This window comes from Vidua macroura, chromosome 4, assembly GCF_024509145.1.
Source record: "Vidua macroura isolate BioBank_ID:100142 chromosome 4, ASM2450914v1, whole genome shotgun sequence".
In the NCBI taxonomy this organism is placed as follows: Eukaryota; Metazoa; Chordata; class Aves; order Passeriformes; family Viduidae; genus Vidua; species Vidua macroura.
The window spans coordinates 47,771,719-47,783,166 of NC_071574.1; the positions used below are offsets into that span (position 1 = coordinate 47,771,719).

General features: G+C 39.3%; 1 protein-coding gene across 5 annotated transcripts in view; it reads right to left on the bottom strand.

Annotated features, from left to right (window-relative positions):
* The window catches only part of CWH43 (cell wall biogenesis 43 C-terminal homolog), a 35,250-nt gene extending 24,175 nt beyond the window's left edge, over positions 1–11,075 (bottom strand). For 3 of the 5 annotated variants that reach the window (XM_053976497.1, XM_053976499.1, XM_053976498.1), the window contains exons 1-6: positions 7,211–7,417; positions 6,214–6,405; positions 3,081–3,201; positions 2,818–2,972; positions 1,300–1,501; positions 440–528 (exon numbers count right to left, since the gene is read on the bottom strand). In XM_053976497.1, the coding sequence (XP_053832472.1) occupies positions 440–528; positions 1,300–1,501; positions 2,818–2,972; positions 3,081–3,201; positions 6,214–6,405; positions 7,211–7,253 (802 nt within the window). In that variant the 5' untranslated portion in view covers positions 7,254–7,417. Of the gene's footprint in view, positions 1–439; positions 529–1,299; positions 1,502–2,817; positions 2,973–3,080; positions 3,202–6,213; positions 6,406–7,210; positions 7,418–9,753 lie in introns of those variants that run through there. The other 2 variants (XM_053976500.1, XM_053976501.1) reach the window with 2 other exon arrangements.
* Positions 11,076–11,448: the final 373 nt, after the last annotated feature.

Here is an 11,448-nt window from a genome sequence, read left to right on the forward strand (position 1 = left end):
CACAGGAGGCAAGCTGGTTTCCAGGTAGACTGCTTGTTAAATTACAAGTTATTTTGCCTCCTGTGGAATTGCGAGGCTTGTGTCCTCTCAACTCCACAACCCCAGATGTGGCCTTATCCTAGAGTCAGCAAGGTTGGAAAAGACCTCTGAGATCACCAAGTCCAACTGTTATACAATGCAGGTGGTCAGAACTGAGATGCTGCTCAATGGAACAGAACCTTAACAGGGCTTCTGAAGACAATCACACTGCTCTGCAATGGCCTGGAGATTTGGCCTGTAACCCTTAGTCAACTGGTCAGACATATGTGTACTACAGTCAGTGGCAAGAGAAAAGGAGGTTTTGATTAACCACACTTTTCTGAGATGTGGTGTCAGGTCAGAGGACTTGAGTAAAGGGATAAGACAACAGACAAAAATTCTGCTCAGGATTTGCACCTACCTATAAGAAACAAGGCAAAACTGATGACAGAAGACCAGCTCCAAAATGAAAGCATCAATCCATGAGCAAGGCCCAAGAGAACTGTACCTCTGATAAACAATAAGTAAAAAGAAAACATGCACTAATATGATTGTAAAAGTACCTGATATTGAAAGGAAACTTCTAGATGTACAGACAAGGGTCCTAGTTTTCATATTATAATTCTTTTACTTTAAACAAAGCTAAATTTTGTTTAAAAGCTACATTTTCTTCCCTTTACTGGATGTAAAAAACATCCAGTTGAAAATAATGGAATTTACTGAAATGTTTAAGTGAGCTGTGTTCAGCAGCAAAAGCAGTAGTAGTTTACTCAGAATAACTAATTTGGTCTCTTTCTAGACTTTGGAACCTGAATGAACCACACACAGCATTAAGACTACATTCTTCCTAATCAAAACTTCTACTGAAGTATATATTTTAACAGTGTACAGTTTATTTATACTTCGTGCATGCATCTCTGATCATCTCCTCTCTGAAGACAACTGCTAGACTAATTTACTGCATATTATTGATGCACTGCATTCATAAGTCCTTGAACCTCAGTCCTAATCTAAAAATTGTTTGAAATGTGGCAAACCAAGATTTTAGTGCTGAAATAAAAATAAAAACGTATCAGAAAATTTTAAGGTCTGGACAAAATGCTCAGCAATATCCCAAAGGAAGAATGAATCCTCTGTGTAAAGTACCTTGTACCCACTTTTTCTGTCTTATACCATCATCAGGTCAAGCTTTAATTTGTCACCCACTACAGCACTGGATTTTCATTGTAATAATAACAATAATAACAATAATAATAATAATAATAATAACAATTCACTTACCCATATGGATTAGGATCTGGACCTGTATGTGGATGTCCACTTACTGCCCATCTGGAAATTAATGAAACCTCCCCAAATATCCACAGAGTGAGGAACATGAGGCTGCCAAAAGCAATCCCTGATAAAAACCAATGAGGATGGGAAGCAGTCTCTCTAATCACATTACCAGTTTTGTTTGTTTCTTGTTTCCTCTTGTCTCCACCTAGAATAAGAATAGAAATACAGCTAAGCAAACTGTCAAATCCCATTAGCAAGAGTTACTGAGAAAAAGAAATAGCCAAAATCACAAATTTACTATGATAAATTGCATGCTAAACAAAAAGCTAATTTATCTGATTAGGATTGTGTTATCAGAAATTGATAATACAAAAAAAAAAAAATCTTTACTAACAACCTGAGGTCTGTCAAGAAAATATACTCGCCATAAGTCTTCAAAAATGCCAACCTACCCATCTGATTATTTTCCATAATAACTTTTAAATGTTTAAATTGGCTTCGAAAATCAGCAGAAAAGTTATTAGAATTTGTTCAGAGGCTTCTCTTCTCTGAAACTCTAAACTCTGATAAGAACAAAACCTGACACTTCCAAATAAGCCAGAAACAAACTCCCTTCCTTCCCCTTTTTTCCATGTGCTTTAGAACCTCTTTCATCTAAGGGGAAAGCAGCACCTTTAATTGCATAGACATATCATTTTGTCACCCACAAACAAGACAGATTTCCTTCCTAATCGCCTACAGCAGATTCCCTTTCTAAAGTCTGATGAAAGCTCAGGCTTAATTTAGATTGTGTAATGCAAGCTTACAGACAATATGCATGATGCTAATTTATACCCACTTACACATAGATAAGGTTTTATCTTTCAATTAATTCATTAAGGTTACAATGAGAAGGAAGGATATTTGAAGGATTTAACATGAGCTGCCTTAACTAACCAACCCAACCTTGCTGTCTTCCTTGGCAGTACCACCTCCACAGTTTAGCCTATGCCAGCCCCCACTACTGCGTACTCTGTGCAAACACTCCAAGAACTTGGGCAAAGTTTAAATGGGACAACTTGTCCATTCCTTCAATTCTTTCTGTTTATTTTCACATATCAGCTGTTCCTCAACTATACCTTCCCTTCTCTGTTAAAAGATACACACTGGCAGAGAAACTCAAACTGCAAGCTGAATTAACAAAATAACAAAAACACCACGAACGTTTCATGCTGGAAAGACAATCATCCATTCTGGTTTTATTGGTCTATCTTATGCCTTTGTTTGTGTTACTGTCATATTGTTGGCACTGCAATAAGGAAAAAGAGGCAGATCTGGCACCAACTTACTACCACTTGTATGAATTGTGATACCAGTTCTGCCATATTATGGCAGAACTTCTAAAACCTGCAGTGCTCATGCCGCAGGTCTAAAACCAGACTGTGTTGGGGAAAAAAAATAAAGAGTCAAAACCCAGTGACACATAGCTAGGTATACTTTAGATTCTTTTCACAACCACCATCTTTGCTGTAATATACTTACCTGAATGAATTTGCTCCACTGCTGCTACAAAACCAATTGTCAGTATGACAGTATTGGCAACTTGTGAGCTCCAGACTGGATTAAGTGATGTGTACCAGATACGAAGAACAAGGAGCATTATCTTGCCTAGCATGAAGCCCCATATCCTGATGAATCTGTAAGAATCAGTTTTTAAAACAGTGAGACATTTGGGGGATTAAAAAAAAAAAAAGAAAACAGCTTTTAATATACATCAGTTAAATTCCATCAGTATAAGAAGATACCTTTGTAAACTGTTTCCTGACCACCATGTTACTGTTTGAACCAGCAATGAAGAAGAAACACCAGCAGCCAAGATGAGCAGTCTAATTGAAGCATTTGGTGCATGGTATGATGCTAAGCTTCCTACAAACAAATACACGCAGACAGAGTTACTTTAATGGTCAATAGAGACCGGGTAATAAGGATTTCCTGTGCATTAGGTCAACGCTGTCTGTAATTTGAACAGCTATACCACATATCAGGAAACACATGACACTTCACATTTTTAAACAAACCAAGGAAATATAGGTATGCATAGAAACTAGGTATACATGATTTCATAGTAGTTAAAATTTTCAAGGAAAATATTTATATAAAGCAACTATCCAACCGTCCAAGTGATTGCCTTTATTTAAGTACTTATGGTGATTGATTCCATAGGGAGGATATATAGATATCTAAGCATACAGATATTCTTCAACAATGCACTTAGATAACTCAAAAGCCATAAAGTTTTATGTACTGTGACTGCTCCTTTCTGAAAAGGATGTGGCTTTTGCTGCAGTGCACTTACAAAAGTACACTGTGGCAAAAGGCACATTCTTTATTAGACAGGAGCAGTCACCACACATAGCACAGGGATTAGAAATCAACTGCCTCAGTAGGCGTGAACAAGGCTTTCTCTGGCTCAGTATCTGGTCACTACTGGCCTGCACCGTTTTATTACTGAGAACTACCTACCACTTTCCCAGCCACTGAAAAGAGAGCACGTGCACACATCTTTGCCATTTCCCAGGGCACAGTGACCCCACATTACCAGCAGTTTCAAACTCTGCTAACAGGTTTCCAGGTTTCCAATTCAAGTGACAATGGACCACATATATTCTCGTAACTTCAGTCAGCGTGGCAAATTCTGGCCCAGGACCAATGACAAACAGCAGGAGAAGCAGCAACACTGTTATGATACCAGCCATTTGCTAAGGCAGTATGAGTCAAACTTGAAGAGATGTTAAGCAAGTAATGTCAGAAATGGCACTGCAGGTTCTGGCAACACGTGCTAGGAATCCTCCAACTGTTTACCTGCTCACTCTGCTCAGAGTAAAAGATGCAAAGCTTAGAGCCAAGACAATAAAAAAGATCAATGTGCAGTGAAGATGTACTTGCATGAACTTCAACAGAGTTTTCATGTACAGTACACACAGATTTCTGTCACTAAATTGTGCTGGCAATCCATAAACCTGCCTCTTCAAATATTTCATCATGTGTGCTAGCTACCCTGATTAAAGGTAGCATGGGTTTGCCAAGTTAGAGCAGACACACCTTTTGTTGCTGGGCAAGTACACCCAAGACTTAAATATATCTATCCAAACGCCCAAATTTAACGTATGCTGTCTGAAGAAACAGATGCAAATAGACACTACCACAGGGTACTTTGCTGTTGTTTGTTTTCAAGTAAAACACAAAATCAAGTAGCACGAAAGGATACAGAATTTAGAAGTTGCAGGGAAAATAAAGCTTCCTGAAAACGCAGAAAGAAACAGAACAGAAAAATAAATCATCCCTATAAATATTCTGGTCTTAGCTAAGCATGAAGAATTTTCTTGTTTTTTGATTGTAAAATTGAAGACTGAATAGAATGGGGTGGAGCATGCATGGGGTAGATTGTTCTGCCTGACAATTCATCAAGTCCCAGAGGAAGGCCATGGCCTTTTTGAGAAGCAAAAAAGATCAAAAAGAGAATGAATAAAATTGTCTCAGTATGAAGGAGGAAAAACACAGGAAGAACTGAGAAACAGGAGAATCAGCAGCATCATAGGCCTGTCACTGCTCTTTATTTAGCAGAACAAAAATTACACACTTCTAAGTGATTTCCATCTCTTTTGGTAAAGTGAACTAGTAAACACAGCAAGGTGACCTGAAAGATCAACCTTAAATAAACATGGCAAATTTTGTGTTACTGTCACATCTGAAGGAAGGTAAGGTGCAATTTTAAATGCTTATACTCACTCCTACTTTCTAAACTAGAAGATCTTGCAGAAGGCAACACACGAGGCACTGCTGCAAGAAGCTGAAGATTCTGTTCACTGAGAAGCTTATTACAAAAACAACAAGAAAAGTACTAGGATGGATATAATGGGATGAGCAGGAAAAGAAAAGAACATGGTAAGACTGTTCTTCACGAAAATTAATGACACCAACAAACTCTGCTCAGTTCTAGTATTTTTCTAGAGATGAAGAACAAGAATTCTTTTTAAAAAACTACACAGGGAAAGTAAATAAGATGATCTTACTCTGTCTTCTAGCAGTAAAAGAGGAAAACTATAGGGTAAGTTATTATCTGTCTATCATCTTGTATTACAAACGAGGAGCTAGGATCTGCTGCTTCTGAACCACATCACTCAGCAGCAGCATTTTCACCTCTACAGAGGATGGAGACCCTTGTATCCTCCGAGTTCATCCAGTGTGGCAAACTCTTTAGCAATAACTCGCTTCTCAGCATGACTGTAACTGCCAAACCTTCCCCCAAAACACTCAAAAAATCAACAAGAGCTAAGATTTGCACCAGTTAGCTGAAGAGTGAAGTGGGAATCCCAGCAAATCTTCGTTTAAGGAGGAGCTTGTGGAATGGGAAATGGGGCGTCTATTTCCTGAGTTTATTTCATATTAGGATGAGCCTATAACCCCTCTACGGGCATGTAGATAAATAGATTTAATTTAAAAAATACATTCTTAGAAGAAAAAACTGCCTCAGAAACTAAAAAAGAATGTTTCACTCATAGAAACTAGCCCCAAGCTGTTATGTAATGCCTCAGCCCTACCCATTGTCACAATTCAGAAAACACCTGCTCTGCTGATATTTGAGTGATACTGAAAGCACCTTTCCTATTGGGCATCACTCTTACTAAATTAAAAGCTCCTAGAAATAAAAGTGAAACGATATTTTTCTGTATTTATGCAATACAATGGCTACAAAAAATATTTTTCTGACTATAGCTAAAAGCTTGAGAGAAAAAAAAGAAACCAACAAAACATGAGTATGGGGAGAGTGAGAACTTTTTATTCCTGTCTTTTTGTAATTGTCTGAATTTTAAGGCAATTTGGAATGTTTGTTCTTATACACTGATACCAAAATGGAATCTATAAGTGCGTACTTACCAACCATAGTCAATCTCAGAAAGGCCAGGACATACTCATTGTTAGCCAACCTCCAAAGAGGGCCAATTGTCAAGAATATCGGGGAAAAGAAGGCAACAGCAAAAATTTCTATGCCTGTGAGTGCCAGTGTCTGAAGAGGGAAGTAGTAGATCATTGGTGGCAGTGCATGGTAAAGAGACCAAGAAATGTAGCCTAAAACAAGAACAAACCAAAAAGAGAAAACCCCATCAGGTATTTTCAACAATAAGAATTCCTGGAGATTACTTTTGCATATAGACTATCAAATATATTTGAAAGCAGTTCAAGCAACAACGGCCACCTTCTTTGAAGAAATGTTTGTTATTTCAAGTTGAACAAACACATTTTCCGAGGAAATAGAATGATGAGAATAAAACAGCTCTTCCCCCACTCAGACAGCAGTTCCTACTTTGAACCTCAGTGAACTGCTCAAATTCGGAAAGGATTAGTGTTCAGAGGGCCGGCTAAATAAGCAGTCCACCCACAGTCTCAGGGCTCCTCAAAGGCAGACTGGCGGCTAAAGGAATTATTCTAGTAAATCGCTGTGCTGTTCTCCCCTGGAGACACCTTATCCGGGCACAGCAGCACTGTGCTGTGAGTTTCCATGCTTTGCAGGAGATGCATCGGGCAGACGACACTGCGGGTGCTGGGCCTGGCGACCACCCTGGGAGCCCTGCCTTGAGCAGGGCAGCACAGCACCGCCTCTGCAACACCTGCACAAACACTTGGCCGGGAGCAGCAATACATGCTAGGCTGATCCAAGAGACAAAAAGCATTCCAGCACTAGAAGAAAAAAAGAACCCAAAGATGAGCACTCAGATATGAGCACTATTTACTCGTTCCAGAGGGGAGTTGTTCATCGGCGACACGCCTGCACGCACAGTGAGCCCCGCGACGCCTGCCGGGGCTGAGCCCCGCCAGTGCCCTCAACCGCGGGCCCTCGCCCCTAGCCCCGCCGGGCGGCACCGCCGCCACCTACCCAGGAGACTCTCCAAGAGAACGGCCTTCCACAGGGGGAACATCGCCCCCGGCGCTGCCCGGCTCCGCGGGGGCTGCGTCCCTCTCACCGGGAGTCGAGTACCGAGTGCCCGGCAGGGCGCGGCACCGCCGCCCGTCCCGCCTCACGGAGCCGCGTCCCCGGAGGGGGCGGGCAGCCCGCACGGCCGGACCGTCTTCTCCGTGTTCTTCACAGCCCCGCCGCGCTAAACGCCAAGGAGATCTCGCCCTGCCACTCACGTGTCAGCAGTTTGTCCCCTGAGCAGTCACAGCAGCAAGAAAAATAAAAGGTTGTCATAGCACGAGCTGGCGGGGAAAAGAGGAGCTAACCCACTTGTTAGCTTGTGCAAACACATGGTTGACTACGCGGGGTTCGGGGATCTCCGGATTAGTATTGTGCTCACCTTTGTGAAATGTGTGTTGTTTTATAGCAGAGTAAGGACTTCTGATAAGCAATGCTGTCTTCAAAAGCACCAAAAGAAGCGTTTCGTTTGCTGAGGTTCCTGAGTAACAACGTTTTTTAATTTTAGAAGAAATCATGAGTTAAATTGAGCCAGCTCTAATCACAGCTGCCAAGTTCTGGCAAGAAGATTACATAAGCAAAATCTCAATTTTAGAATGTGGGGGGGGGCATGAAAAGTAAAATTGTAAATATAAGCTAAGAACTAAGAAGTCCTTTTGCTGTTGCAATACACCATCATCTTAAATTTTAATAATCTTCATACAGCATTCTATAGAACTGCCATCTGTATCTTCTCATTTGTTAAAAAGACTGTCCCATTCTAAATAAATCTTATGGTATGCATTTTCTTTCCCCTGTTTGTGGAACTCTAAATCCATAGGAGTAAACTATAAACACCTATCATCTATATGATCTGTTATTAGCAATAAAGTCGGGTCTAGACATTTGAGAGGACACGGTACTAAACTAAATTTTGCCCTAGAAGTCTCAAAGTCAAGTGATTCATTTACCCTGCAGTAGGATGGGGTTTTGCTATTACAAAAACTCTGTTGAATTTTGGTTGCTATTTGAAAACGTGTTTTTAAAATTTGAAATGTGTTTCAAATATCCACAAAAGAGTTAAAGTATTTTTGATGGAAAAGTTGACCTCACTAGGGAAGGAAGAATGAGACTCATAGATTTAATGAGCTTCTCTGTTTTCTCCAAGTTACATGTCATTAAAGGCATCTTTCTTTTTCTTCATTAAAGAAAAGTCATACCAGAATAGTCACCAAGCTCACTTATCACTGGATATCAGGATTATGTAAGTGATGACATGATTTCATCTTGCTGTGGTGTGATGCAAATGGAAGATGAGATCTTTGGATGGAATAAACACAGAACATGGCTTCTTTTGGAGCTGCTTAGCAGGAGTGTGAGACTCACAGCATGTATTCAGCCAATAAATATTCAAAAAAATTTTGCAACCCTTTTTGTAATTACAGTATCTTGCTTCATGGTTCAGAGGTGGAGTTCCAGTAAAACAAGACATGACTGGAACTGTGAACCTGATATGCTTGTGTGGCTTCCATTAAATTCATAATGCAATGAAAATAATGCAAATCCTGACAAATTTAGCAATTGTATTCTGGGTACTCTCTCTGAGATTCTTAGTAACTATTAAGTTTGGCATCACATGTCACAAAGTTACATTCTAGTGCTCTCTGTAGGGCTGATATATGTATGAGAATCAGAGCAAAAGAGGAGAGAGTTTTCAGGTGTAATGTCTTAAATACAAAAGTCAATGCTTGCAAGGTGCTTAGTTACACATATATGTGTAGCAATGCCTTTCACTACATTTTTTTTATTCCTGGAGTGCCACAGGTATACTTGACAGAAAATAAAGCAAAAGCATTTGATCTTTATAGGAATACAATGATGTCAAACCAGTAAAGTCAAGAAAACACTACAGTAGGAGCCTTCCACTCACAGAACAAGGAGCATTTTCATTCTAGAATAATATTTAAGACACCCCTACCCTAAGGCAGATATAAAAAATTATCTGAATTTAACAGCCCCATAATTACATTGGTTGACAGGGATAAACTTTTCTAAAGCTAGTGATTGTAAAAAACAATGCTTTATTTGGGCTCAAACTGTAATACAAGCATGTTTTGAAACCCAAGTGAACACATGGCATTTAAAAGAACTTTCAGACCCCTGTGCGAAGTTGTCCTTGCATATTGCCTGAGATGCCTCAATGGGCATGATGAAGAAGCAGAAGAAAGTGCTAGAGAAATGGGGGAAAAAAGCATGAAAGTATGAGCACAGAGTAGGATTAAAACCACAGCTCTGGAAAAAAGCAGGAGTGGGTGAGTTTACAGTTAGGCACCTGTCACAATCTTACAGGAAACACAAACACATGCAGGTCTCTGCAAGCACTTTACTGGGTTCTTCACATTGAGAAGAGGAAATCCTGTATCTTAAACATTTTGTAATTACCAACTGTCCACTTCTAAAAGATAGCCCAGACCAAGTATAAAATAGAAGTACACCCAAGAATCAGCCAAAACACAGAAACTTACATGATTCCTTACAAGTAGTGAGGTCAGTTTAATGTTTTACTCTGAAGTATGTTGGCTGTTTCCTGCTGGGACTTTTCATGTCTTTTCATTCGCCCTTAACTCCTACTTCCATCAGCATGAGAACAATGCCCTGCCGTGTAATTCTTATTTCGTTTTCCATGCTGTTATGGTTACAAAGCAAGGGGGTGGAGCTTTGTTTCTCAGGGAATTTTCAAGCAATTAACAGGGTTTGATTTTGTAACAAGCAGATAAACCACGTTTATCATAAGTGGTAATAGTTCCTCCTTCTGGCACGCTCTGCATACATACGTGGAGTGTTCCTGTTAAATATGCACACCCGAAAGGCTTTGCTTTGGTGACTGTGGTGAACCTCAGGACCCTGGCAACCCTTCAGTGTTTTCTAAGAGGTTCTTCAGTCAAGCAGCCAGAGCCTGTAAACCTTCCCTAAGTTTGTGAAATCTCAGTCCTTGATCTGCTTCTACTCTGACAACAGATAATTCCTCAGCCAAACATTCAATTCCATATTGGTAGTTTTATTTTTGGTATCACTTTGGGTATTTTTCCTTTGGTGCATAAAGTTGGTTTTGTTCCGGGAGTGGTAAGAATCTCTTTTGATTTGTGTTTACTCTTCCAAATCACTAACATTTACTGGTTTCTGTCTATTATCTTCTCTCTATTTTTATAACTCTGAAAAACTTTCAGGTAAATCTTGGAAAGAAAGAGTGTTTGAAGAACATATTCAATTGTGATAACCAACTTTACATTTAAAGTTACAATTAAAAAGAAGCTTAAACTGATTTTAATAGGCACTTTTGCACAGAAAGGTGCAAGAATCCAAACAGTCCTATCTCTAGGCAATCACTATCCCCAGGCACACATATGCCCCATGAGAAATTATCATTCCAGTGCTCTTTCATGTTATGTTCACTTTAAGCTGGACCAGTTAAGAAGTTATTGGTTATTAAGTACTCACTCCACATGGGATTCTCTTGTATTTTTCAGAATATTGTATTTTTCAGAATAGCCAGCATGTAGCCAGTATCTATTAAATAGTTTTCATGTATGTTTTCAAGAATACCTTTTAGATCCCAGGAGGTATTAGATACACTTTCAAGACTTCTTTTAGGACAAGACTCTTACCCAGCCTCCATGTTAAAAGCACATTTTGCAACAGCAAAGTCTGATCTTCTGGTTTGGCAGGCAAGAGTGGGAGAATAGTCTGGTGAAAGGGGCTTCAATGAGCTGAAGTAGCTTCAGCTCATGGAAGCTGAAAGCTTTTTTTGGACTTAAGAAAATTAATGACAATTTATGTTTCTTATGAAACTGAGATGCCAAGGTCATGCACAAGGAGGAAGTTTAATGATGATCTCACATTTAATGATAAGCACTGAAGTGTCATATCACCATTTAGGATACTCTACTGAAAACTATTGTGTTGTGGTAAAAAAAAAAAAAAAAGCAAAACAAAATAGAATAGAATCAAAGACTTTTTTTAGTAAAATAAAATGCAAAATAAAACTCATGTTTATATTTTTTGGTTTAGAAGACTTATTCTTAAGGAAAGGCATTGCATTTCTCATTTCAGAGAAAGTAGAACCATTTTTTCAATATTCCTAGAACAACCCACACCCAACTGATATTTTCAAGATAACTTTTTCTTGCAAAATTAGTTTTGCTTGATGAAAGTGCCTTTCT